We start from the raw sequence: 27610 nt of genomic DNA on the forward strand, positions 1-27610 counted from the left end.
GGCACCTGCCTGACTCCTCAAGGAGAAGGGGTACTTGAGAGAGGTCAAGATGCCCCATCCCCATCTTGCCTAGCCATTGCTGCACTGCACCTTTGGCTAGAACAATGGAGCGCAGGTCCTAGCATATATCCAGCAGCCACTGCATGTACTGCTGGATCTGGGTCTTGAGGTGGCTGCCACCATTTCCATGGAGGCAGCCAAGCACTCGCATGCCAGAGCCACGACAGCAGACAGAACCTGGACAAGCTCCTCCAGCATTAGATCCGGCCTGCACATGGCCTCTGGCATCTCTGCCTGATGTTCCCTTGCCTGTCTCTGCATCTCCAACATGTCTCTTATGGCTTAGTCCAGAGGCTCATCATCTGCATGGGGCTCAGCAGGACCCTGGTCTCCCATAGTCCTCTGAAAGTCACAGACCTCAGCTATCACTTCCTCCACCAGCTGTGGACCTGTGTCTGTGAGCTGCTCACCAGATTGTGGCCCCGAGCCTAATCTAGAACATGAATCCACCGTGATGATTGTCTCTGTCTGATGGAGGGTGCTGTGACCTTGCATCCCCTGAGGATTCTGAGGCATCATCCTCAGAGGTGGGCTTGGAGCTGGAACTGTGGGTGGCTTCCCTTTTTTTGCCTCCTCGTTTTCTTGCTGGTACCTGGAATGGAGAAAAGTGGATGCCTAAGCAGGTGCCCTTAATTATGTTTCACTATGTCAGCATGTTTTGGCAGGAAGAATAAAAAGGAAGCATACTATCCAAAAGGTGACAGATTGCAGAGCTCTGAGGTTCAGAGGGATCTGGGTGTCCTAGTGCATGAATCACAAAAGGCTAGTATGCAGGTACAGCAAGTAATTAGGAAAGCTAATTGAATGTAATCATTTATTGCAAGGGAAATTGAATACAAAAGTAGAGAGGTTATGCTTCAGTTGTATAGGATACTAGTGAGACCACATCTGGAGTACTGTGTACAGTATTGGTCTGTTTGTTTAAGGAAGGATGTAAATGCGTTAGAAGCAGTTCAGAAAAGGTTTATTAAACCAATACCAGAAATGGGCAGGCTATCTTATGAGGAAAGATTGGACAGGCTAGGCTTGTATCTGCTGGAGCTTAGAAGAGTAAGAGGCGACTTGATTGGATCATGTAAGGTACTGAGGGGTCTTGACAGGGTCGATGTGGAAACTATATTTCTTCTTGTGGGAGAATCTAGAACTAGGGGTCACTGTTTAAAAATAAGTGGCTGCCCATTTAAGACAGAGATGAGAAGGAATTTTTTCTCTGAGAGCCTTTGGAAAGACTCTAACTCAAAAGACAGTAGAAGCAGAGTCTTTTGGATGACCTCAAGTTTATGGAAGGTGAAATGTGGGAGTCCACTGAAGATTGCATTGGAAGAGTCAAACCTAGAGATAACAAAGGCACGAATGAGTGTTTCAGCAGCAAATGAACTGAGACGGAGGTGAAGTCGGACCATGTTCCAGAGGTGGAAATAGGTGGTTTTAGTGATGGCATGAATATGACATTGAAAGCTCAACTCTGGATCAAATGTGACACCAAGGTTGCGAACAGAATTGCTTAATCTCAAACTTTTGACAGAACAAGTTGAGAAGGCTGTTAAAAGTATATGGAATCCTCGGTTTTATAAACAGGCATAGATTACAAAAACAAAAGTTATTCTGAACCTTTATAAAACACGAACGACTCTAGCTACAGTGTTGTGTCTAACTCCAGGCACCATATTTTAGGAAAGAAGGATGTGAAAGCCTTTAGAGAAGTTGCAGTGATTTACTAGAAGTACCAGGAATGTGGAACTTCAGCTCAGTGGAGAGATGAGAGAAACTGGGGTTGTTCTTAGAGCGGAGAAGGTTAAGAGGACATTTAATAGATAAGATCATGAGCATTTGATAGGGTAAATAAGGAAGAGCTGTTTCCACTGTCAGAAAGGTCAGTTACTAGGTGACACAGATTGAAGATAATTGGTAAAAGACCCAGAGACGATATAAGAAGAACCTTTTTTTACGAGGTGAATTATGATGTGGAAGCAATTCAATATTAACTTTCAAAAGAGAGTTTGATAAATACTTGATGAGGGAAATTTCGCAAGGCTAAGGGGAAATGGTGGATGAATGTGACTAACTGGATATCTCTTTCCAAGAGCTGCCAAATCATGATGGGTCAAATAGTCACCTTCTGTCCTGAGAGATTCTGAGAGTTTGTGAAGCATTCAAAATACTGCAATGTAATTTAGAAAAGTGTATTCTGGATCATAGCATAGAAGAGTATACATAGGATAGTAATCATTTATCATAGAGATAAAGCTTAATATAATCAGTTGAGCTTGTAAAATGGCTCATTTACACTTGCTGGAAGTGACATACGTTCATACGTGGGACCCGTTCTTTGCAAACAAAAGGAATATGTTCAAGCCTTGTGCCCTTTTTGAATTACCCAGGAGCTTGGGGAGTCTGTAGTTCCCTGCTGCTTTCTCCATGGCAACGCCTTGGCCAATTGTAGTCTACTTGCCAACCAATCAGCACCTTTTTCTCCTGTAATATAAAATTGTTGTGATCGTTTGAAATTTGGCATATTTGCATTTGTCTTGCTGAGTGCAAGACAAAAGCTTCGGCAACATGTCTGTCTTTTCAGCAATATTCAAAATTGATGAGTTGCCCAAATAAGGGTAAAAAATAATCGCCCATCTGCTAGCCTCAGACAGGCAAAAATGTGGAAAACATCAGGCTGGTGTTAATCCCCATAGGATCCGATCACAAAGAACATTGCTTCACAATTACCATAGCAGCCATAATTTTTTTGTTAAAAATTGCTTTGGAAAGGAACAGTTTACCACCTTACATCCTGTGCAAAACTTTAACATCTGGATTTATTAGCATTTAATAGCACTTTCTTTTTCTCTTCTTCAGGGAAAACAGTGCTTTTTAAAATACCTTGCAACCCCTTTGGGGTTCTGATGAAAGATCATTGATCTGAAACATTAGCTATGTTTTTCTCTCCTCTCAGATGCTGCCAGACATTTTGAGTATTTCCAGCATTTTATGTTTTTAATACAGATTTGAAGCACCCGCACTATTTTGTTTTTACAGCCTCTTTGTTCGACAGAAATATCTTTGAAAAGCGATAGAAATGTCACTTCTAAATTTATCAAGCTTCTTTAATTTAAAATTTATATTTGGAAAGAAATGAACATATTGGTCCAACTGCTCAGCCTGATTTCAATTCGCCAGAATTGGAAAGGTCAAACGATATGCTGGTTCCCTCACCCAGAAGACTCGTTTTCTGTGGTACCCTACATTCCAAACAATTTTGGAAACTTTATTTACCGTTAGATGTTTTCCAGTGGCATTGCTAACATAGAAATGTGGGGTTTAGAGCATGATTTTAATGTTTAGGTGCAAGCCTCACCTCACCTTTTAAGAGGTAGCCAATTACAGATGTGTGTTGTGTGTGTGTGTTGTGTGTCTGTTATGTGTGTGTGTGTGTCTGTGTATGTAATGTGGCACTGGTGACATTGGTATTCGACATGATGTATAATAAATGTAGCTGAAAGCTTGTATGAGCGAATTTTTTTTTACTCTGGCGTTAGTGAAAATGAGGTGAAGGATGCATTGTATTTGAAACAATAGGGATGCTACCAAGAAAGCATCCCAGGGAAAGTGTTGCAGCGAATAAGCATGATAGAAAATTCACAATATATACACGCATATACGTGTATAATGTGAGTGTGTAGATCAAATATAATATGGCTGTGGATGCAAATGTACATCTGTATCATGTTTCATGCATGCGTACATATACGGACATAGAGATTTAGGTTCTTTGTGGTTTTGCTTTCACAAAATTACATCTTTGTTTCATATATATCGCTGAACCACAAACAAATATGCCTCATTGAAACGCATCATGCCTTATTTTTTTACAAAAGAAAATACTGCGGATGCTGGGAATCTGAAATAAAAATAGAAAATGTTGGAAATGTTGGACCAGGCAGCATCTGTGGAGAGAGAAACAGAGTTAACATTTCAAGTTGATGACGGATCATCAGTTCAAATCTTATTGCAACAGTATCTACAATTCAAAAGTACTTCATTGGCTGTAAAACATTCTGGAATGTTCAGTGGTGCTGAAAAGTGCTTATTAAATGCAAGTTGTTTGTTACGGACAAGAAGGGGGTTTAATTTAAACAGCACTAATTTCTCTTCTCACCACCCATCTGTAAACAGAAAGGTGTTTTTGATTTTTGATTTCCCCCTTAGTGTATTTCCTAACCCTCAGTTTTGGTGTGATCCAATTTCTATTAATAACCCCACAGCAAACTCAAAATAGAGTGAGCTAAAAGAGTTAGTTTATTTTACACACACTCAAAACGCGGGGTGGGGTGTTGCAACATAACCCCTGATACATTCATACAATAAAAGAGGGATAAGGGAAAGAAAGAGGTACAGGGCAAAGACCACAGAGAATATAAGAATTATTGTTTCACATGAGCCCAGAGTCCAGAATCAAAGTCCAATAATGTATTCTTTCAGAGTCTGCCAGCTGAAGACTGACACTGAATAATTCACTTTTCCAGTAGAGATGAATTCCACGATGAGATGGCCCTATAAGATGAGATAGCCTTGCAGGCTCTAGTACAGAAGTTCCAGTAGAAAACGGTGTAGGTGGGGAGCCAGGTATTCAAAAATCTGGACAGAGCCCTTTCTCTGCTGCTGTATGCTAGACGGAGAAAGGCAGTCTGCCTTTTTTCAGCTACACGAGGCAATATTACAGGATCTAGCAGCTTGGGGCCGGTGGGAGATATGTTATGTAACATGACCCCCACTTCTCTGCCTTGATTTGGACAAAAGATTGTCTGGATTTTTGGGAGGGTTAATGTTTCACCCATTACAAAGTTCACTAGAGGTTTCAGGGTTCATTTGTCTTCACAGACTGATCATCGCTGTTGGTCAGGGGCCTGGCCGTAGAAATGTAAAGGGCCTTTGTACAAGTTCTGGGGTATATATTTTATAAAAATATAATGAGGTCTTAGTCCCTTACACTTTTTTTCTTTCTAACAAAAGACCATCAACCTGCTACGTGGGGCTGGATTTTTAAGGCCCCTTGGCAGCAGCTTTACAAGTGGGGTGCCTGTAAAATGCCATGGGCACTCTGCCCACTGCCTACCTACCCATCACTGCCTCTGCTGCAATTAATGGCCACTTAAGGACCTCATCCCACAGCCACTTGGAATTAACTAGAAGTGGGAGAGGTCCACGCCAAGTGTCCAGCCCGACGGCTCTGGTTGTGCAGGCTGGTGGCAGGCAAGGGGAAGTAGTGCCTCTTTAACAGGAGTCCTGGACACATTGGAAAGCCCCCCAATCCTGCCCACCACAGTCATTAGGGCCTTTTAGCCTGGTTCCTGAGGTACTCCCCTACCCGACCTCGCTTTTCATCCTGGCTCTTCGGTGTTGCAGGCTGTTGTGGCCTCAGCAGTGGCCACCATTCCTGCTGGCACTCGGGACCCAAAGAGTTGCAGGCCATTTGATTGGCAGCTCTCAGAAGTGGGACTTCCCCCTAGATGGGGGGGTGAAAGCCTGCCTTGAACCAATTAACACCCCTCCAAGTGTTTAGGGGGAGATGGTGAAATAGTGGTAATGCCACTGGACTAGTAATCCAGAATTGAAAGTTCGTCTCAGTAATGGTGACAATGACACTATCATCATTTGTTGTAAAAACCCATTTGATTCACTAATATCTTTTAGGGAAGAGATTCTGCCATCCTTACTTGGTCTGGCCTACATGTGACTCCAGACTCATAACAATGTTGTTGACTCTTAACTGCTCTCTGAAATGGCTGAGCAAGCCACTCAGTCCAAGAGCAACAAATGCTCACCTTGTCAGTGACGCCCACATCCTATGAAAGAATTTTTTTAAATGCCTGCGGGGCAAGCCGAATCTGCCCTCAACTTTCCCGTAGTGGTGGCCAGGAACCCGGTGCCATGTAAATGACAGCCCAAGAACTCTGTTTCCTTCTCCACAGATGCTGCCTGATCTGCTGACTATTTCTATCCGTTTTCTGAATTTACATACCCAATCTTTTACTGTTCTCTATCATATAATGCCAGAGTATATGATCCATGTTTATTTGCACAAGTCAAGTATTTGTTTCTAATTGTTGTCAAGAGTGATGCCTTTGAATAACCTCCTGTTGAATAACTCAACTTACAGACTTGATTTGGTTAAGATCCAGTAGATCCCAAAGTTGCACGGCAACTGAATGCTTATACTGCTAAATTAATCTCGAAAATGTTATTATGCCTGCGAGTTATGGATATCTGATTATATAAGGTTTAGGAAGCTTCCATTATTTTCCTCTGGGTGGCACTATGAGGCCATTTTGTTAGTGCAAAGATTGTAATGAATATTGAGAAATGAATGGAATTCACAGATGAACAATTGACTCTTTAACCTTTAGGAATCTGGTGAATTGCGCTATCAGCTGAACCAAGTCAAAATGGAGAAAGAAGAGGTTGAGAAGGAATTCAGGGAATACAAAACAAAAATGTTACGCGAATTTGAACTCCAAGAACAGGTAGGAGCCTCCATTAGTTGCAAATGTGGGGATCTGTTTCCTGAGAGGTAAATATAGGTATAAATATATAAATATGCAGAAAGTTGTGGGGGGTGGTGGGTAGGGGGAGAGAACTAAGAATATAACAAGAAGTGAAACACTGGCTTTGTGCCATCATAGTTGCAGATTGAAATTCTAGTGGTAAAAGGCCTTTCCAGAAGTATTGTGTCAGGCTTGATCTTCAAAGGGCCTCACTCTGCTTACATTTCTGAAATATCAGAATTATGGGTGAAAAGTGTTTGTTGTTGTTTGGTTTCCTTTTAACCAAATGTTTGCAACCTTCCAATCCAAGAATGTGGTAACATCTGCTGGAATTCATCCAACCATGTGTAGCATCGAGGTCTCTATATCTAATATTACAAAACATTTGAATGACCTAATGTATCTCAATGATGCTCTTGGTTTAGTCTTCGTCTTGCATTCCTTAAGATTCATTTTTAATTTGGAATGAAGGGCCATAAATCTCAACTGATATATTCTTAATTGGTTTTATTATGTTGAGCGAAGGCCTGTTTTTGCTTGATTTTAGGCCTGGACTGGCTTCAATTGTCTTTAAAATGTTGAAATGCATGACTTCTAGGCTAGTGACAAGTGCGATAGTAAAAGTGCACTAAAATGAGAGTGTGATACTGCTGCATCACATCAGTTTGTGACATGCAGAGCTTAATGCAGTTATAGGATTTTATCATTTAAGAGCCTTTATTGAAAGAGCATCATTTTCATTTTCAGATCTATTGTATATTAGTGATCAAATTTACAATTGATTAGTAATTTTAAATTTCATTACCAATAGTAGATAATAAACATATACCTTTGGACCAGTTATACAATTGGCATTACAAACAAATAACACAGAAAATTATTTTCCTTCAAAATAATGTTGCAAAATGCCCACTGATATGTGTAACTGACTTGATAATGTTAGTACTGTAAAGTCGGACTTGTAGTTGCCTATATGTGTTTATCAGTAATGAACTTTGGCAACTGAGGGTGGGGAAAGGGGAAAGGGACTAGATGAAGTCTGTGCAAACCAGGGTTGATGGAAAGAAGAAAGGGAAAGTAACACTGATCTCACAAGCAAGCGGGGATCTCTGCGCAAATGGTTATTCACTAGTTTTTTTTACAATTTCAAACCCAGATTTTACCACTAATTTATTTGAGGAGCAGAATGTAATGTGGGAAGAAAAATCAATCAGCAAAATATGATGAGGTATTTAAGCAAAACAAAAATGTAAGTGGGAGAGATAAACAAACAAAATAGGCAAGACAAAGGACAGAAAGAATAAGCTTTTTTGGCAGGTATGGTAAAATTAATAGACAGTGTAGTTAAGAATATTGCATTGTACTGACACTGCGTAATTTATTGATGTGTACCTGAAGCGCACATTTTTTCAAAAAAATCTGTTTACAAATATACTCTGGCATAGGATTCAGATAATTTATGGAAATATATTGTGATGCAGAGGTCAACAAATAAAATAGGTAAGTCAAAAGTAAGGGCAAAGAATAAGCTATAAAGAGAGATACAGTTTAATTAATAGAAAATGTAGTTAAGAATATTACATTGAACTGATACTGCCTAGTTTATTGATGCAAACCCAGAACACACTTTTTTGTAAAAAAAAAACTGCTTATAAGTATCCTGTGGCATACGATTCAGTTAATTTATGGAAATATATTGCAATGCAGAGGTCTTTGTTAGCGAATGTTTGACAACAAAGACCTTCACAAATCAACACAAGTCCTAGTGTATGGAGCAGTTGTCGTCACCATACTCCTGTACTTCAGTAGACTGGACACTGTGTCCAGATATGTGAAAAATGTCTCCCCCACCAGGTCCTGTTCTCTCAACTCTCAAATGGCCAATGTTCCACGGGAGGATAAAGAAAATGCTTCAAAGCACTCTGAAGCTGATGTTAATGACTTGGAGGAGCTTGCTATTAATTGTTCAGGATGAGGACACCAGCTGCATTACACTTTTGAGTCCCAACGCCTGAATGATGAAGCAGAGCAGCGACGGAGGAGTACAATGTCCTGACCCAAATGCAGGTCGAGAATCGGCCTATTTTGTCACATGAAGACCCATGGCAGAAACTTGTGACCCTGAGCAGTCGCCAGCCTCGAATCAAGAGACAGTGGATGAAGGTGATTGTGATGCAGTTTCAGACTACTTTAGAAACTTAGACATAGGACACTGCATGTATTGAGATGTTAAGCTGATGCTTTCATAACCACAGTTGCATTGGAAAAAGTAAAACTGTTAACTTCATTGGTGTGCAAAGGTTGCCAACATCGCCTTGTGATGATTGCGTGAGCAACAAAGATTAGGGTATGGATGAGTACAGGTGGAAAAATCTGTGACACAGTTACAGATATCATGGCCTTTTCTTTTCTAATTTACTATTTTATGCCATTATATGTATTACTCCTTTGGAATTGTTGATGATTTTTGAAGTTCTTTTATAAAACCACCTCGTCTTTTTCTCATGTTGACCTTGCAACCAATAACTACAAGCTCTCTCTTGTCTCTAGATCTCCCATTTACATTTCACTGCAGTACAATATCATGAATTTCCTTACTCCTTAAGTCTCGCTTGGCTGTTGCTTACATAAGACACGAGTAAGGAGAAATTACATTGTGCAAGTGTCAAAGTCAGTTGAGTTAGAAAGAACTTCCTTGTAAGTGAAATTGGAATCCCAGTGCTCTTCACTGTGAATTATAGTCCTAATAAGTCAAAAATGTAGTTTGATATTCAATACGTTTTTTTGAAGTTTCAAAAATAACAGTATTGCATACATATGGTTTGATTTGTAATGATTGTGAAGTGTGGTTTACTCTCCTGAAATCTCTGGCCCTTCAAGTGGACCATATTTATTTAATACTGCAAGACTAACTTAAGATTTCTTTAATATTTAAGTGATACATACTTGATTCATATTCATACTTTTTTATCTCTAGTTTCCTTTACTTTTAGTATTCTGTTCTCTTGCTTATACTATTTTTCTTTCATTTTTCTCTTTCATGCTGTCTCTTTACATTTTCGTTTGTTGTCTTGCACATTCAACAACTTTCTTTTATGTAGTTCCCTTTGCATAATGCAAAGTCCCGAAGTGTTTTACAGAGTGGTGTCATGGATTCCAAGCAGGAAAAAAGAGAAAAATTGGCAAAATGACTGAAGGAATAATCAAAACAGTAGGTTTTGAAGAGGAGCTAGATATTTGGAATAGTTTAGGGAGAGACTTCTAGTGTGCAAGGACAGGGTGGCTAAAGGTTCTGCCACTGATGGTGGAACAGAGATAGTGTACACAATAGATCAAAGTAGAAAGATGTTGGTGAAGATTGCATTAGTAGGAAGAAAGTTAAGCTATGAAGAGATTTAAAAATGAGGATAGGGATGTTAAAGTCAATTTGCTAAGGAATGAGAGCCAATGGAAAGTTGTAAGGACTGAGATTGCAGGAGTGTAGGATTAGACATGAGGGGCAGAATTCTGGACAAGCTAGACTTTATGCAAGATGGAGTGAGACAGATTAGAAAAGTATTGGAGAATTTAAATCTGGAAGTGATGTAGACATAATGTGCTGGTAGTAGGGATGGGATAAATGGGATATGTTTAATGACGAATGTTGCATTTGAAATTCAGATTGGAATTGAGCAGGATATTGAGATTTTGCACTGTTGGTTTCAGCTGAGTGAGCAGCTGGGAAAGGATATGAAATCAAAGCCTGAAGTGTGCAGTTTCTGGCATGAGCTAAACAGCATGATTTCACTCGCCAATCTTCAACTGAAATAAAGTTTGGCTGATCCATTTATTTGAAGCCAAACGGGCAATCAAACAGCACATAAGGAGCCATGTAACCAAGAAAGCTAACTCTCTGCTTGGTGAATACTGTCACTGAAGGACAACATGCGCAGGGTGAGAATAATGGCACTTTGGGGCACACTATGCAGTTGACCATGCAGTATGTGAAAGTCAGCCATTGAAGATTGACTGACTGTTGGAATAATAGCAACTGACACAATGTTGGGGAAGTACCGTGGAAGTAGATCACAGGGACGAGGTGGTTGAGGGTGGGTGATAGAGTGATAAATTTTCGATTGTTTTCAGTATAGTTCAAGGACAAAGAAAGATCACAGTCAATATTTCACTAGATATACTGATGGCTTTTACCAGATTGTTCTCAGTGCTGTGAAAACCAGGCTGAAACAACACAGAGTGGTCAGAGTTGACATCTTTATGTTCAATGTTTTTCTCTCCTGTACATGTGTGCCCTAATGACAGTGGATTGCTTTTTGTTAAGATGAGTACATTGACTTTTCCATGTAAGGATAATTCTCACATCCGCTTATGATATTATTGTTCATGAGTTAAGGTGCCATCATTTCAGGTGAAATATTAACATAAATTTCAGAATATCCCAATATTTCCCTTCAGGGGAATACCCTGGAACTTAAGCAAAACTTGCAAGGTTGCAATGGAATGTGCTGCCTGCCAACCTAATGATTGATGTACTATCCATTTCTTCCCACCTGTCTGATTTCTGATGATTACACTGATTTTGTCCACAGATGCCAAAATTTCCCATGCAATCAGCCCACCTCACGTCTTCCCCTCAGGGGATCTTCAATGCCAGATATTGGCGGGTAATGGGGCTTCTGTGGCTGGGGTGGAGCCAGTTTGAATTTTGATCTTGGGGAGTAAAGACCTAAAAGGCAGTTTTAACTTCTATACCTGTGCAAGTGTCTGCTATGCCATTTTTATTTCTATCATTTGTAGGAAAGTCTCAATGAAAATTAAGCACCCTCATAATAGCGCTGCTCCCAAACCTCTTGCAGTACTATTTGTGCGCCTACTCATGATTATTCTGCCAACTTTCCTAAAATTCTGCTGTTTTGTCAGAATTTTTGTCATTGAAAATCGTCAACATGCAACCAGAAAAATTGCCTCTGTTACTGCTGATTCCACTAAGGCTCCCACCATTTTCATCACTGTTGCCTTGATGTTACCACAAAAATCACATCCCACATTGTTAACGCAATCACTAGGAACATGGGTCTTTCGCCAGTTTTCAAAGCAACATCTGTTGTCTGGAATTGTTTCACTATACATCCTGGTGACGAATTAAAAACATTGCATTCACACTATAAGGGAAGTATTATTGAGGCAGGCAGAAGGCTCATTTGGGAACAATCACATTAATCACAACACCTGCAATAGTTTGTTTCTGTGGCACTGTTTCAGAATGGTGTTGACAAGGACGTTTGGCGCAATGAAAGTGAGGAGCTAGGAGTTATGGTGCCAGTGGCAGTGGACAGGGGGCCCTAAGTTTTTTTTAGTCTTTACTGGGTTAGTGGTTCCATTTCAGCAATTTTACAGCAGAGATAATTGCTACAGACGGTAGATATGCAGGAAGGTGATTACAGTAATGTATGCTATTTTGCACATGCACTAAATCTTGTTTTGCGCAATATGTAAATGAACCCTACAAGAAAGTAATCAAGAGATCCTCATTCAGTGTGACAGGATCCTGCTGGTTGCTGATTTCTGTTGCTTTGAGGCCCAGAAATTCGGTGAACCTGGTGCATATCCTTTTTACTAGAAGCCATTGCAGCAAATAATATATAATTGTTTAAAAAAACCTCTGGACTACCAGCATACATCTCTGCCATGGTCATCATTGTTTAAGTACAATTAGCAGCAAGCCTATAACTGGTAAATTATCCCATCACTACTACTCAACAATGAGATTGGCTCTGTTGGACTCTGAAATTTACCTTCCAGCTATAATACTTATTTTATTTTTGGAGACAATTTATAACATGCTCTTAATCATTATTTCCACGTTTGGCAAGAAATAAATAAGATCTTTTATAGCTCATACAAAAAATAGTAGTGAAGATTGTAAGTGTTGATGATAATAGAAGGCAAATAGATTCCTCACTTTTTTCCCCACTTTCCTGTACCCCTGCTCGCACTCTTAAATGTTAGAACAGTGAATTGATCCACCCACTGGAAGTCCTCCTCCCAGACTAAGAAAAGGAGACATCTGTTTTTATGGTGCCTTATCTCTCACAAAAATCTCAGTATTTCACATTAAATAAAATACTTAAGTGCACATACAGTTGTGTAGGCAAGCATAGTAGACATTCTTTTCCAATAAAATCACACCAATAGTACTGAGATGAATGATCAGTTAACCATTTATCATCTTATTAATTGAATGAGTAAGGATTGGCCAAGACACTAGGTGAAACTCTGCTGTTCTTCGAATAGTGCTATGGAATTTTCAATGTCCACGTGAGCACATCATCGGCAGACGGTTGGGTAGACACCCGAACTGCCAGAACAAGTTGGACAGTGCCTCAATTTAATATGTCTGTCATACCCTCCATGCCAAATTATGCTCCTCTGCCCACACCCCATAGTCCCTCATACCTGCCTTGCCAACCTATGCCCCTTTACCACCCCCCCATTGCCCCCCATACCCTCCAGGCCAACCTCTATGCCAGTCAGTGCCAACTCATGTCAACCCATGCACCCCCACCCATCACCCTTTGACCTTACACATACCATGCCAACTACCATGTACTACTTTTTAAATAGCTAACTATAGTACTCAGCATTAAGCAAGGACTACAGAAGATTAATTAATACTTAACAAAAATGATGAAGAATTGCTGGAAACTGGTAATTTTTGGCATTGAGGACTTTTGGTGGTCTTTAAGCAATCTTGGTCTTCTGTCACAGCACGAGACCAACTAGCTGTTGGTCTGAAATCTTTGTTGGACTCAGGGTTTGATTTGGCCCACTTGCATTTCTGGTGATGATGTAACCATTCTGATGATTGTCAAGGACCCATTCTGATGCATGACTCTCAAGATCGGGCCAGTGGCCGGCCTCAGTTGTGATGGCACATTTGGTCTTGGGCATTTTCTTCAGGACGGATGACGACTCCTTCCATTCTCGCACCAGTTTTTTCACTAACACAACTCTCTTGCTACACAGTTATTCGACAAGTGAATTGATGTTATGACTTTTGGATTGAAAGCAGCTTTCTGCTTCATTCGTTTTGCTGGATGACCCTTTCTGATCATCATTTGCAATGCCATGCGCGGTCTTCTTTGTGTCAGCATGTCTTAAACTCCCAGACATCATCTTCGAAACACAGTCTGCATTGCCTGCTTGATCCCATGCACCGACTTACAGCATAAGGTATGTAAAACATGCATTTCAGGGGTGAAAAATTTAGGCTGACTGTTAATACAAGTATAGTATAGCATTTTGTAGCTGAAAGGAGGGGTCAACTGCAAAACAATTTTTGGTGCTGAATAAGGTGGGGTCATTTTATACGCCGCAATTGAAGGTATTCTAAAATAAAACTTAGCAACTTTACATAAAATTGGATATTTAATTGGATATTTCAAGTTTTTAATTTTTACTTTTTTTTTAAGTCAATATACTTTTTAAGCCACTTCAGCTAGTATTGTGGCTCCTGCTCGTTTTCACTTTCGTATTTTATTGTGGCAAAAATGTACATATGTCTGTTTAAGATTATTGATATGAATTTCTTGTTACCCATAACAATGTCACAGGGTTAATCTGACTTCCTGTAGCCCAGAGAAGGATGATTACTATGTATTTGAATCTTTTCTGTGAAGTAAAAGTGTTTCTTTAAATGTGATATAGACAGAATACAGAGATGTATTTGATCTGTGCAATCTTTGGTGGCTGTTAAATTTCAATTGTCACAGATATATTAACTATGGCCATTGTCCAAGAATGACTAGCCATCTATTGTAAGCATGAGAAAAATCATTCTTTGTGACTGGACCTTGTTCAGTACACCTTCAAAGGAATTGTGATGAAACTTCTGGAGGTAAGTTTGCTCAGAAATTGGTCCACTTTCAGGCCCCAACCAGCCGTTGAGGGCCTCTTTTGGTTTGGCCCTGTGACAGTGGTTCAACATGCAAGAGGTGAACATCCATTTTACGGTTCATTGTAGGTAGGTATTTTAGGTCAACAAAACTTTTTTTCCCCAGATGTTATCAACTGATTGTCAGGCGGCACAATGCCAGTTGAAACAGTGGAAAAAATGTGATTTAAAATCAAAAATAATAATATTTGACACACCCAATTGAATTTTCAGCATTTTACTTGAAGGCTCACTGAAGCTCATTCACAGACCAAATATCAGGGCATCCTGCCACATAACATGTTGTTTGGCTGCATCCCCAGATACAGCATATAGTGAGGCCTGGTGTGTTCAAAATCTTGTTTAGCTATAAAACCCATGCCTATCGTAAAACAGTACTAGATGTACCATTTTAATGTATCTTGAAGGATGTTTCTAATGTGCAGATTTATGTTAATTAGTGTTTGTTTAGTTGTCTTATTTAAGTGTTATCTGCCACATTTCATATCAAGATATTTTCACTACATTCCTCCCTCAGCCTTCGCAATAAGCGACTTTTCATCCTCTGATTTCAATCTCCATCTCAACTCATCATGCCCTCAATCCTATGAATTCACTGCCTTCTACCATCCCTTAATCTCTCCCTTCAATAAGCGCCCCAATCCATATTCATGGTCTATCCCTTGACCTTGCATTCTTATGTCGTCTTTCTACTCACATCGTGTAGATCACAGGTGTGACCATTTCTGATCACTTCCTTGTATACCTCTTCTTTCACATCTCCTTAAAAACCCCACTTCCTTTTATGTCCACGCCTGGAAAGATCTCTTCCTCCAAGAAGAGCATTTTCAAATTTCCAAGTGTCGAGGCATTGGCCCTTCATTCACCATCACATTTCTGCAGCTACCAATCTGCTGCACAGGTAACATCATTACGAGGATACCTGCCCCTAGGAAATCAACGTAATCTACATAGCACCACAATGCAAACAAATTTTTAGCCCAGATATCTGAGTCCCCATTAAAACGATTACTCTCCCTCACCCTGGTCATTCCCCCTAGTACAGTCCTCATCTCTGCTCCCTTAAGTCTAAGCGACAGAGACTTGAACATTTATGGCAGACAATGGTTATCTTTTGAGGAAAGATTGAGCAGGTTGGGCCTATACTCATTGAAGTTTAGAAGAATGAGAAGTGATCTTATTGAAACGCATAAGATTCTGAGGGGGCTTGACAGGGTAGATGCTGAGAAGATTTTTCCCTTGTGGGTGTATCTAGAACAAGGGGGCACAATTTAAAAATAAAGATTGGGATTTTCCAGCCCTGTTGGCATTGAGCATCATCGTGGGGTGGGGTGGGGCATTGGGGGGTGGGAATATGGCGAGAAGGCCAAAGACTGGTTTCACACTATTATGAAACCAATTTGCGATTGTCCTCTCCACCCGTCAATGGCAGGCTGCATTTCCTGCCCCAGACATCGGGAACCTGATTTCAACACTTTAGCATCACATTATCAGTACTGCTCAGCAGAATCACCCCGCAACACTGAATCATCCGGGCATGTCAGCGTGATTGCATGCTGATGTGTTTCACAACTATACATAAGCGACGTGCACCTGGCGAACTGCACTTCGCTCGGGACTTCGAGGATTGTTTGCCTACCTTGCTTCGAGCAGCACTCGCGGTCATCAGCTCCAGGCTTCACAGGCAGCACTACATCACTTCTAGGGAGGCTCACTGTCATGAAAGTATAATAATTTTCATCACGCTTTTCTGGTTTATTGTAAAGTAGGTTTATGGAGGTAAGTATAGTTAGGTCTGTCTGTGTGTGTGATTTAATTACTTTTGAAGTTAAGTAGACTGCAAGCTTTAACTCATCAAAAGAAGCCGGTGCTTGATATGCCAATGAGTAAATACAGATGTTGGCTTAGCATGTAAGGTGTGAAGGGAATTTGCATTGTTAGATAAATGAAGGGCGAATTGGATTTCAAAGGAATCTCAGTCTGTTTACAACTAGCCAGATAAACAAGGCTAAGGAATGGGTTTATTTTTCCCAAGGGTTACTGACAATATATAGTGTCAACATGAAAGTTTTTATTATGAGGGAGATACAGTTTCAAAGACATATGAAACAATAGAATTTACATATTAAAAAGAGAGAAACATATATAAAGGGGAATGAGGCTATGTGTCAGGAGAAGGCCATGTGAGATCTAACAGGAATGTGTGAAATAGCCTTAGTGAAGCCTCCCGTATTTGTGCATAAGCCTGTTGTCTACCGAAACTGAATCTGGAGAAAAGCCATTTGGAATTCCACTGTCCAGGGTATTGTATTAATTTGCCGGAGCTGTTTAACATTTAAAATCTATTTTTGGACCGTTGGGTGTAACTGGGAGTCAGGTTAATTAAGAATTTTAGGAATTATTATAGTAGTAATTGTAGTCTTATGTGTGTGCCTGACATCTTTTATTTTGTTAATAAACATTTTAATTTTTTTTAAATCTCTAGAAGTCTTTGTGTACTTATTACTTCTGAATTCAGTACATGCATCTCAAAATAAATACAAATTGCAAAACCATTGTGATAGCGCAACCAAGTTTCCCTCGTGGATTTAGTCCACCTGGCACACATCATCTGCCACATCATAACACTCTCAGGCTGGTCTGGTAGGTAAGGCGGAGTGGCTTTTCAACGGCTGCAGTCTCGGGGCTGCTTAGGGAAGGAGGAGAAGTAGTCAGCGAAGAGGCTGCAGGGCGAAGGGCTGTACTGGGGAAGGGGGGTATCCCAGGGCGTGTGTGGGGGCACATGTTAATCTGTGCAAATGACCTCAGGATGGTGAGGGCTGAGGAGGCAGTGTCAAGAGGAGATGAAGCCAGGTGGAGATGTGAGGATTTGTGAGAGAGAGAATGAGTGGTGATGTCCCTTGAGCTGGCAGTGAGTGAGATACCAGTGAATGTGTGATGGCCTTGAGAGCGTGAGTTTGGAGTGATAAAATGGCTGCCTTACCCTGATGGCACAGATGAGATCATTCATCTGTCTCCTGCACTGGATGGCCGACCTCTTGTATGTAGCATTGGCACTGGCCACCTCTGCCACTGCCTCCCAAGCCAGACTGGTGAGACTGATGGGCCTCCTGCAGTCAGAGCAGGAGTAGAGGACATCACAGCGTGCTTCCACGATGTCCAGAAGGTGTCCCAGGGATACGTCACTGAATTGGGGGGCTGTACTCTTCTTGGCTTTTGTGACCATGTCTTCACCAGAGCAATCCTGGGCTACAAGCATTGAGAAGTGTGCGCGCAGCTGTAATTTAAATATGCGCCCTGCATGAGGAAGCTGCAAGGTAATGACATGGCGGGCAAATCGGAGGCCGCCTGCCAGCGAGATGGTGTGTTTTATGTGGCTGCATAATTAATGCGGTGGGAATGGGACAATATGGCGCAACAACCTGCCATTGCGGCTGGCAGGTAAAACAACTTTTTTCCTGCCTGCTACCGCACTTTGTGCAAATCTGGGACGGTTCCCCCCAAAGGGTCTCCCATTTAAGACACAGATGAGGAGGAGTTTCTTCTCTCAGACAGTAGTTAGTCCTTGGAATTCTCTTCCACAGAGAGCAGTGGAAGGTGGGTCATTGGATATATCCAAGGCTGAGTTAGACAGATTTCTGATCTACAAAGGAGTCTAGGGTTATGGGGGATGCAGAGCAGAGCAGGTTCAAGGGGCTAAATGGCCTATTCCAGCTTCTATTTCTTAAGATCAACTTATTTAACTGTTAGTCATCAGACCTGGCTGGACTACACATAAAACAGTATCAGGTTCTGATCGCCTCTGCCAAAACTGTTTGCAGTTTAGGATAGGAATAAAAATAAACAAACGCTTCTCTTCTCCACTGCAAATCATCTTTTCAAACTCCTATCACCTGCCTTATACCCAAAAACAGGGGAAAAAATCTCCCAACAACAAATGCGAAGAGCTCATGGACCTCTATCACTGAGATGGAGATCATCTGAACAGCAGCCTCTGCCACTTTCCTCCCTTCCCCCATCCCACCAAGCAAAATCTTCTCTAACGCTCCCCTTGCCATAGTCCTGAACTAGTTTCTCTCCTATTTCCCTTCATGTCACCTCCAAGCCCACCTTGCTTATGAGGTCCATCTCCTGCTCCCTCGATCCTATGCCCACCAAGCTACCACCTAACTTCCCTTTCTGGCCCCCATGTTAGCTGATATTTCTAATGGTTCCCCCTCCTTTGGTACTGTCTGCCTCCATTCAAATCTGCCATCATCACCCTCCTCTTCAGAAAATCCACCCTTGATCCCATCATCCTTGTAAGCTACCACACCATCTCCAATCTCCCTTTCCTGCCCGAAGTCCATGAACGTGATGTCACCTCCCAATTCCTGCCCATCTTTACTGTAAATCTTTGTTTGAATTCCTGCAGTCAGATTTCTGCCATTGCTACAGCACTGTGATGGTCCTTATTAAATTACATCCTATGCTGTGATCATGGGACATTGTCCCTCTTTGTCCTTCTTAACATACACGAGCTTCATTTCTCACTTCTACACCATTACCTCTGGAGCCCTCAAGAACCTAACTTTGGGCCCCTTCTTTTTCCTATCGACGTGCTGTCTTAGGAGACATCATCTGAAACCACAAGGTCAACTTTCACATGTATGCTAATGACATCAAGCGTTATCACACCACCACCGCTCTTGATCTCTCCACTGTCTCTAATTTGACATGCTGCTTGTCTGACATGTTGTCTTGATTGAGGAGAAATATCTTGTAACTAAATTATTGAGAAGATGGAAGCCATTGCCCTTGGTCCCCACCACAATCTCTGGTCGCCAGCCACCGACTCCACCCCCCTCCCTGGTCACTGTCTGAGGCTGAACCAGGCTGTCCACACCTTTTGTGTCCTAATTGTTGTTTAGCCGCTCCACCATCAAGATTGCCAATTCCATTTCTTAACATCACCCAACTTTGCCCTACTCACATGCTGCTGAAACAGTCATCCTTGCTCCTCCTTTTCTTTGTAACTTCCCTATGAGATTTCACTCACCTCTAATTCTAGCTCCCCTTGTGCAGTTTTGATTTTGATTGCTCCACCATTGGTGGAGATGCCTCGAACTGCCTGAGCCCTAAGTTCGAGAATTTCCTCCCCAAGCCTCTCCACCTCCCATATCCTTCGACATCAGTTAAAACCTAGCTCTTTGTTCCAAACCTTTGGTGATCTGCTCCTTATGTGGCTTGGTGTCAAAGGGCTGAATTTTACAGCCTCCCCAAGGGCAGGGTGGAGTGTAAAATGGGGCACCTTGACAGTGGCACTGTGCCCACCCCTGGCCATGCCAGCCCCTGTGGATGTTTTACACGTGGCTGGGGAGGTGTCAGGTGGCCCATTTGCCAGTGGGCCCATTGAGGCCCTTATGTGGCCAATTAATGGCCACTTAAGGGTCCCCTCCTGTCGCTGCTAGAATTTTTCCCATGGAGGGGGTGGCCCACGCCAAGTGACCAAGCTGCCCAGTAAAAACTGGTAGTTGGGCTGGATGTGGGGAATGGTTGCTCTTGTTTGTCACCCTGTCAGAAGCAACCCCCCTCCCACAGCGTTTCCCTACCCCAGCTCCCATCCACATAGCCAGGGCCTACCAACCTGGACTCACTTTGTTCCAGGCTCCTAGCTACTACACTTCAGGGGACTCAATTTAGTCTGAGCAGCAGCTACCACTCCCAGTAGCAGTGGTGGGATAAGGGAGCTGGTGGCCATTTGATTAGCCAGCAACTCTTGCTGGTGGGACTTAGTCTGGGACGGGGGCAGGAATCCTGTCTCAAGCCAATTAAATGTCTGACAGTTGTTAAATGGCTACAGGGCAAGCTGGCAAAGCGCAGTTGGGCTCTCCCCCAACTTTTACCCTGCCTCTGTGTATAATTCATCCCAAGTTTTGTTTGATGACTCTACTGTATGCAAGATGTTGGTTTGTAGTCTAAGGGTAGAATTTTCCCCCCTTTGGGTGGGTTGTGGGGCCGGGCGCAGACCCAATCAATGCCCCCAATCGGGTCCGCGCCACCAATTAAGGCCCACCCAGCGTGATGTGCACCCGAAAGTGCTGTGCGCTCCCTGTACAGGCAGCGGGGGGCGGGGGTTCCCTGAGTCGGGAGTGCGTTCTTTCACGAAAGGGCGCAGAAATTTTAAGTTTTAACAGTTCAATAAAGCATTGAAAACTTTTTATGACATACCCCCTCATGTGAAACTGTCACATGAGCTGGGACATGTACATTAATTTCAATAAAAATTTTTGAAAAAATTTAAAGTCATTCATGAAACCTCATCCAGCCCGAGGATGAGGTTCTATGAAAATGCGAAGGCCACCTGGGCTCTTCGCCTGCCCGCCCGCCAACCTTAAGGTTGGACAGGCAGCTCTGTTAATTATTTTAATTGTTAGTTAGAAGCCTTAATAGGCCTTTGACAGTTTTGTGGGCAAGCAACCGAGTTGGGACGCACGCCCGACGCCACGCAGTGTCATTTTACGCATCAGCGAGTGGGCCCCGCCTCCGCTCGCCAAGCCGAAGATTCTCCACTAAATGTCTGATAGCTTGTATGTACCCATCAAGTTGAGGAGAATCATGTGATGCTGCAAAACATATTCTAGTAAACTGGCATACGTTGGTAAGTGTTATTTGTTTGATCTCTGGTTTTGCTGTCATTTACCGAATATTGGACAGTTATAAAGCACACTGTAGTTTGGAGAGAATGGGAGTAGTCCGTGGCATTGAAACAGAGTGCAGCATCTAGCATAAAACCCAAGAACATCAATGATACCAGTGAAACACTGTAAATCATAATGGCATCATATCCAGGGTCTTGAACCTATTAAATTTTATTTGGTTAAAATGAATTCTGATATTGTGCCAATTTTGTTTTTACAGCAATGCTACTCCAGTGGTTTGATGAATTCTGCTGCAGAGTTCATTTAAAAAAGATTAAGTACAGCTGTTACATCAAGGACTTTCGTTAATACTAATGCCCAGATGATTTTGGCCTCTAACGCTATTTCAACAGGCTTTGAAATGTACTTTTTCTGAGCGTTCAAATATTTTCAATTAGAATAGTAAGCAATATGGTAGTGGAAGTAGCTTAATGGCAATAACTTTAATTATTTTTTTTACAAGAAGAATCTTTTATGAATCTTTACGAAATTAATAGAATTTTTTGTGAGATCTGGTTTTTTTATTTCAAGGGTCAGGAAATTACACTCAGCTTACAGACAGTTATCATATTTGTCAGAAATTCTTGTGTCTCCACTTTTAGATATGTGCTAAGCCAATATTAAAATAGTGCAGGGTGGAATCTCATTTGTGCACTGGTATCCCAGAGCACAATTTCAAGCCATACGCTAATAGAAATGCTAGAACACCCCACTACCTTCGGGTTCTGTTGCAACCTTCCATATGCAACTATATTGAAGTTTTCCTGGAAGTCTACATATAGTATCTCCTATTTCTTTCTTTTTCTCACATGATGACCATAATGCAACAAGCATTTGTGTGTGTATTTGCCTTTAACATAATAAAACATCCCAAAGTGCTTCACAGGAGCCTTGTAAAACAAAATATGACATCGAACAACACAAAGAGATATTAGGTCAGATGACCAAATGTTCTGTCAAAGAGGTAAATTTTAAGGAGTGTCTTAAGGGAGGAACACTTTGAAGAGAGGCAGAGAGGTGAACGGTGGGGGGGGGTGTTCCAGAGTTCGGCCCAACCAACTGAATACATGGTGAATAAAATAAGGGATGTTCAAGAGACCAGAATTAGGTGAGCACAGATATCTCCAAGGGTCTGGGACTGGAGGAGATAGGAGGAGGGTGAGGTGATGGAGGGATCCGAAAATAAGGATGAGAATTATAAAATCAAGAATGTAAGTCAGCGAGCACGGGCGGTAGGACTTGGTACAAAGTAAGACACAGCAACAGAGCTTAGAATGACCTCAAGTTTGCAGCAAGTAGAATATGGGAGACCAGACAGGAATGCTTTGGAATAATCAAGTCTAAAGGTAATGAAAGCACGAATGAATACAGTTCCCTGTGTATGAATAGTAAGTGAAGAGGCAGCAAGGCTTCCTATTTTTTAACAACCATTGTCCAGGAATCAAGCTCTCTCCTAGCCAATCAGTACAGAGCCACCAAGAGCACTATCAGCTCAGAGTAGTTTTTATTGAATGCAGGAAGAATCAAGTCTCATGCAGTTGTGGTCCAATATTGTTCACCATGACATTCATTCCATCTACAACTCCATACCCCACTGGAAAAGCCTGAAGGTCCTCTGCTTCTTCCTTAAACAGAGGCCCAACCTGTCTCCATCCTTTTCCTGGTTGAATTTGTTTTCACATTGCAGGGCTCCTCCAGAGCAGTCCAGGTCTGTGGTATCATGGCTTTTATTATACAAATATACATGCTGGCTATAAGAAGAAGAGTCACATGGACTTGAAACGTTAACTCTTTTTTTCTCTCCATAGGTGCTGTTAGTCGTGCTGAGTTTTTCCAGCATTTTGTGTTTTTGTTTCAGATTTCCAGCACCCGCAGTATTTTGCTTTTATCTTACATGCTGGCTGTATGTGGTTCGGTGAAATCATCAGCCAGGTGTTAAGTGGATAACCCTTATCGCCCAGCAGCCACCCTGTGGTTTGACATGTTAGCTCAAGTACTGAGGAAAGAGTTACTGCCATAGAATAAATGCATTATGAACTGTTGCCAGGATAGCATGCATTCATCTGCATGGTGCACTGAGTGTGGTCGCACACCAACTGCAAATTCAAACAGTGGAACCCTTTGCACTTGCTGTACACCTTGGCATTTAGTTGCAGCACTCGCAAATCAACATGTGCAGTTGCTGGCATCCTTCACAATGGGGATGCTGGTTATCCTGACAAAGTCACATGCAAGGTCCACCTGCTTCTCTCTGCTGAGAGTAAATACAATGAACTCCCCCTCCTGGCAGAAAGAGCTCAGTCACCTCCCTTATACAGCAGTGGATGGAAAACTGGGGGATGTTACAGATGTCACCAAATCCTAATGCTAAGCAATTCAGGGCCATGGTCACCTTCACAGCCAATGTCATTGCTGTCCTTGTCCTCTTCTGAGGTTGCAGGTCTGCCTGCAGGTGGTGGTAGATTTCCCTGAGCACCTTCATAAAATGGAATCAATGCACAGACTTCCCCTGGCCTTGGAGGAGGTATGAGAATGCTCGTAGAAGACCTTGCTGAGTGTCGTCCTCCTTCTCTTCCACCCTCTGTGAGCAGAATATTCTCTTCTGTCCTGCCTCTGCTCCATCTCTCCCTTCATGCTGCATGCCAAGGGAAATGGTAACCATGGAACCTTTGACTGGGAAAAAGTGGTCTGACCAAAACCCTTGAAATCAAAACCTATGCCTTCTCCAAGTGCAGTGTCTTTGTAGAATAAAGGGTTAACACAAATGAATACTACTCAGCATGTGCATAAGGAGCTATGTCATAGTGATGTCACTCACTCAAAGGGTGTGAGAAACACCTTAGAGAATAGCAGTAGCTACGTCCTGATGTTCTATAACCTTGTAAATAGTTAATGATGTAAATAAAGATATTTTGAATAAAAGACTGTTGCCTTCAGTAAGATCTCTTCTTACCAAGGAATCACAAGACACACCCACAATAACCGAGTCTTCACCAACTTTACATAACTGCAAACCACCAAGCATTTCTACAAACTCAGACAACTATTAGAAACTAATAAACAACTAACCTGAGAGTGACTGATGATCCACTGATGAGCAGGAAGGGGGTCCTTCCTGCTGCTGAACACATGTTCAGCATTGCATGTTTAAAAGAAGACATTAGCTGGAATACCAAAGTTTGAAAATGACAGGACTGGGGTCAAATCAGTGTCACATGTTGACTGATGTCATGACATGCCTACTCTGCATATTTGCGATGCATGCTCTTAACACTTGCGCTACTGACCTCCCCAAAATGAAGTCGACATGAGCCACACTGGAAGTGTGCATGCACATTGATGCTATTTTGGAGCCAAAACAATGGGGCATTATGGAGCCAAATTATGCACCTTGTTAGTCATTCCATATTTTTAGAAAACATATCAACTAAAAACGATATCAATACGAATAACTTTTATTTAAAAAGTCGCTTAGTGGTGCAGAACTTGAGTATTGCTGAAAACAGAGACATACTATCTAAGCTTTTCGTCTTGCACTCATCAGGATAGCTTGCTAGAGATTACCAAACTGTAAGCGGGGAATAACAATTTATACTGCATCAGAAAAGAGTGCTGATTGGTTGGCAAGTGGACTCTGGTGGAGGCAGTGCCATGGAGAATGCATGATTTGAAAAGTCAAAAATTTGAGCAACAGGTGAAGCTAGCCATTGCACGCTGTTACAATGCAATGGCAACACAAGTGGTATCCTCCACTATTAGGATGCTGCTGTCAAGCCAAAAAGATGTTCTGCCTATCACATAAATTAGCAATTTAGTATATGAATTTTAGTGCCGGTGTGATGCCAGTTATATAGACCGTACATCCCAACAATTGGCAGATCATATCAAACAGTACGTCATTTCAACTGTTCATAACAGGCAAAGTATTGACCGTACCCAATCAGCCCATGCCTGCAAGACTCAAAACGTAGTGTCCAACATTAGATGCGATTCCATGATTGGACAACGCCTGCTATACAATCCTGATTGTGCTAAGAATTACACTGAAAAGCAATTTAAGATTGTCAGTTGGGCTCACAGTATGTCTCACTTATGTATGCTAGAAGCGACATATGTTCTCACACAGGGCCCTGCCCTTTGCAGGCAGAGGGAATGTGTACACACTTTGCACCTTTTTCATCTAAACAAAAGCTTAGGGAATGGTCATTCCCTGGTTCATTCCCCAGGGAAATGCCTTGACCGATCAGAGTTGACCTGCCCGACTTGAATTTGAACAGATAACTGCTCCATGCTGCATTCTCCATGACAACGTCTCTACCAATCAGAATCCACTTGCTAACCAATCAGCACTCTCTCCTGATGCAGTACAAATTGTCGTTCCCCCGTTACAGTTTGGTAATTTCTTGCGAGCTGTTCTGATGAGTGCAAGACGAAAAACTTAGATAGCGTGTCTCCTCTTTCAGCAAAACTTGTATTTACATAGCACCTTTAATATAATAAAATGTGCTAATACGGAGGAACATTGTCAAACAAAATCTGACATCGAACCACATAAGGTGATATTGGACCAAATGACCAAAACCTTGGTCATAGAGGTAGATTTTTGGGAGGGTTTAAAAGGAGGAAAGTGAGTTAGTGAGATTTAAGGAGGAATTCCCAAGGCTCAGGGTTTTGACAGCTGAACACTGCAGTGATGGGGCAAATGAAATCAAGAATGCTTAAGAGGCCAGAATGGTGGAGCGCAGAGATGTTTGAAGGGCTGGAGGAGATCCACAGAGATAGGGAGGGGCTAGAGCATGGAGGGATTTGAAAGCAAGGATGAAACTTCTAATATGAAATGTTGCTTAACCAGGAGTAAATGTAGATCAATGAGCATGGGAGATGGATGATTGGTACAAATTCGGGCACAGGCAGCAAATTTTTAATGGCTTCAACTTTTTGGAGGGTCGAACTGGAAAGTTTGGGCAGGAGTGTGTTGAATTAGTCAAGTCTAGAGGAAAAAAGGCACAAATACATATCAATATATCAATGTATGAACTCATAATTTTTTTGTAGTCGAATTATTATTTAAAATTGCGGCTGTTTAAAAATTCTTGACATTACACATATGAAAATAAACCAGCAGTGATTTTTAGCAAAGATGGCCAGAAACTTGTGGTGGTGACAGGGGTCAAATCTACCTGCTAGAGAGCCAGTGACAGCCCAACACCACGTCTTTTTGGGAAGGCATCTTGTTCCTTGACAGGCCAGTGCCAGGCATTTTTCCTTGGATTAAAGACTCTGGGGTGGAAGCCCCGCCTGCAGAATGCTGCCAGCCAATCAGAGGCCGGCAGTTCAACTGAATAGCCGAGCCACCCTGCTACTGGTATGACAACTGCCCTTGGCCTAAGATCATTGCTGGATCCCTGGCCAGAGATAAGTGATGGCGGGAGGAGTGTCACGGGTTGTTAGGAGGGGGGGTGGCTGTCAGTGCCCCCTCGTTCTGATCGAGGAACTCCTCCCCGGGAGCCTACTAGCAAACAAGGCAGGATTGCTTGTCATGCTCCCTGCATGGCACGCCCCCACCCACTGCTGGGTTAATACAAGTGGCAGTGGGGTGAGACCCTTAAGTAGGCATTAATTGCATCTTGATTGGCATGGATGTGGGAAGGGGCTGGGGTCCCTATGCACCACCCTCCAGCCTGATGAAATGCCCCCCCCACTCCACCGGGCACCAAACTTGCCACAAGGGAGGGCACAAGATTCCACCCCATTTGTCTGATTTTTATATTTTCGCATCTTAAGTAATGTATGCATCATCTATCTGCATGAACAGTCTGACCATCTGTTCTGGACAATGTTGTGTAAAGGCCAATGACATTATCTAAGATCGATGTCCAGTTATCTATCGGTAGGATGATTTTTATGCAGTAGCAGCAGGGAAAGGATTTACAGTGTCTAATTAGTTCCAAGATATCACAGTCAGTACTTGCAATGCCCTCTATTAGTGATCATCTTCATTCCCTGGTTATTTCAACTATCTCTGTTTTGTACGGTTTCTCAAAAATAGATTTGTGTGTCTAATATCCAATTTGAACTACAGAGCAGCTTTTTGAAAGCCATGCTGCATTTTTGTGGTACTACCTCCAGCTGTTAGGCCTGCTCCATTCTTACTATGGGGTCCAGCTGGATATTGCAGAATGAAGGGTTAACATCTGAAACATACATGATGCTGATGTGATAATGATATCAGATCATATGACTGAGAAGTGCGAGAATCTGGAAGGAGGAGAAGCTCGAACCTCGTGTAGAGGTCCAAATGTATAAATACTTGCTGTAAATAAAGAGTAATGGTTTTGAGAAACTACAGACTCAAACAGCATACTTTCGGAGAATAGACAGTC

At 42.0% G+C, this 27610-nt stretch overlaps 1 protein-coding gene across 1 annotated transcript in view; it reads left to right on the plus strand.

The window, feature by feature from the left end:
- Nucleotides 1-27610, plus strand: part of sdccag8 (SHH signaling and ciliogenesis regulator sdccag8) — a 416860-nt gene that overhangs the window by 130971 nt on the left and 258279 nt on the right. Inside the window, exon 12 of the mRNA XM_078557369.1 lies at nt 6459-6575. Coding sequence (XP_078413495.1) covers nt 6459-6575 — 117 coding nt within the window. The remainder of the gene's footprint in view (nt 1-6458; nt 6576-27610) is intronic.

This window comes from Cetorhinus maximus, chromosome 14 (assembly GCF_964194155.1).
Source record: "Cetorhinus maximus chromosome 14, sCetMax3.hap1.1, whole genome shotgun sequence".
NCBI lineage: Eukaryota > Metazoa > Chordata > Chondrichthyes > Lamniformes > Cetorhinidae > Cetorhinus > Cetorhinus maximus.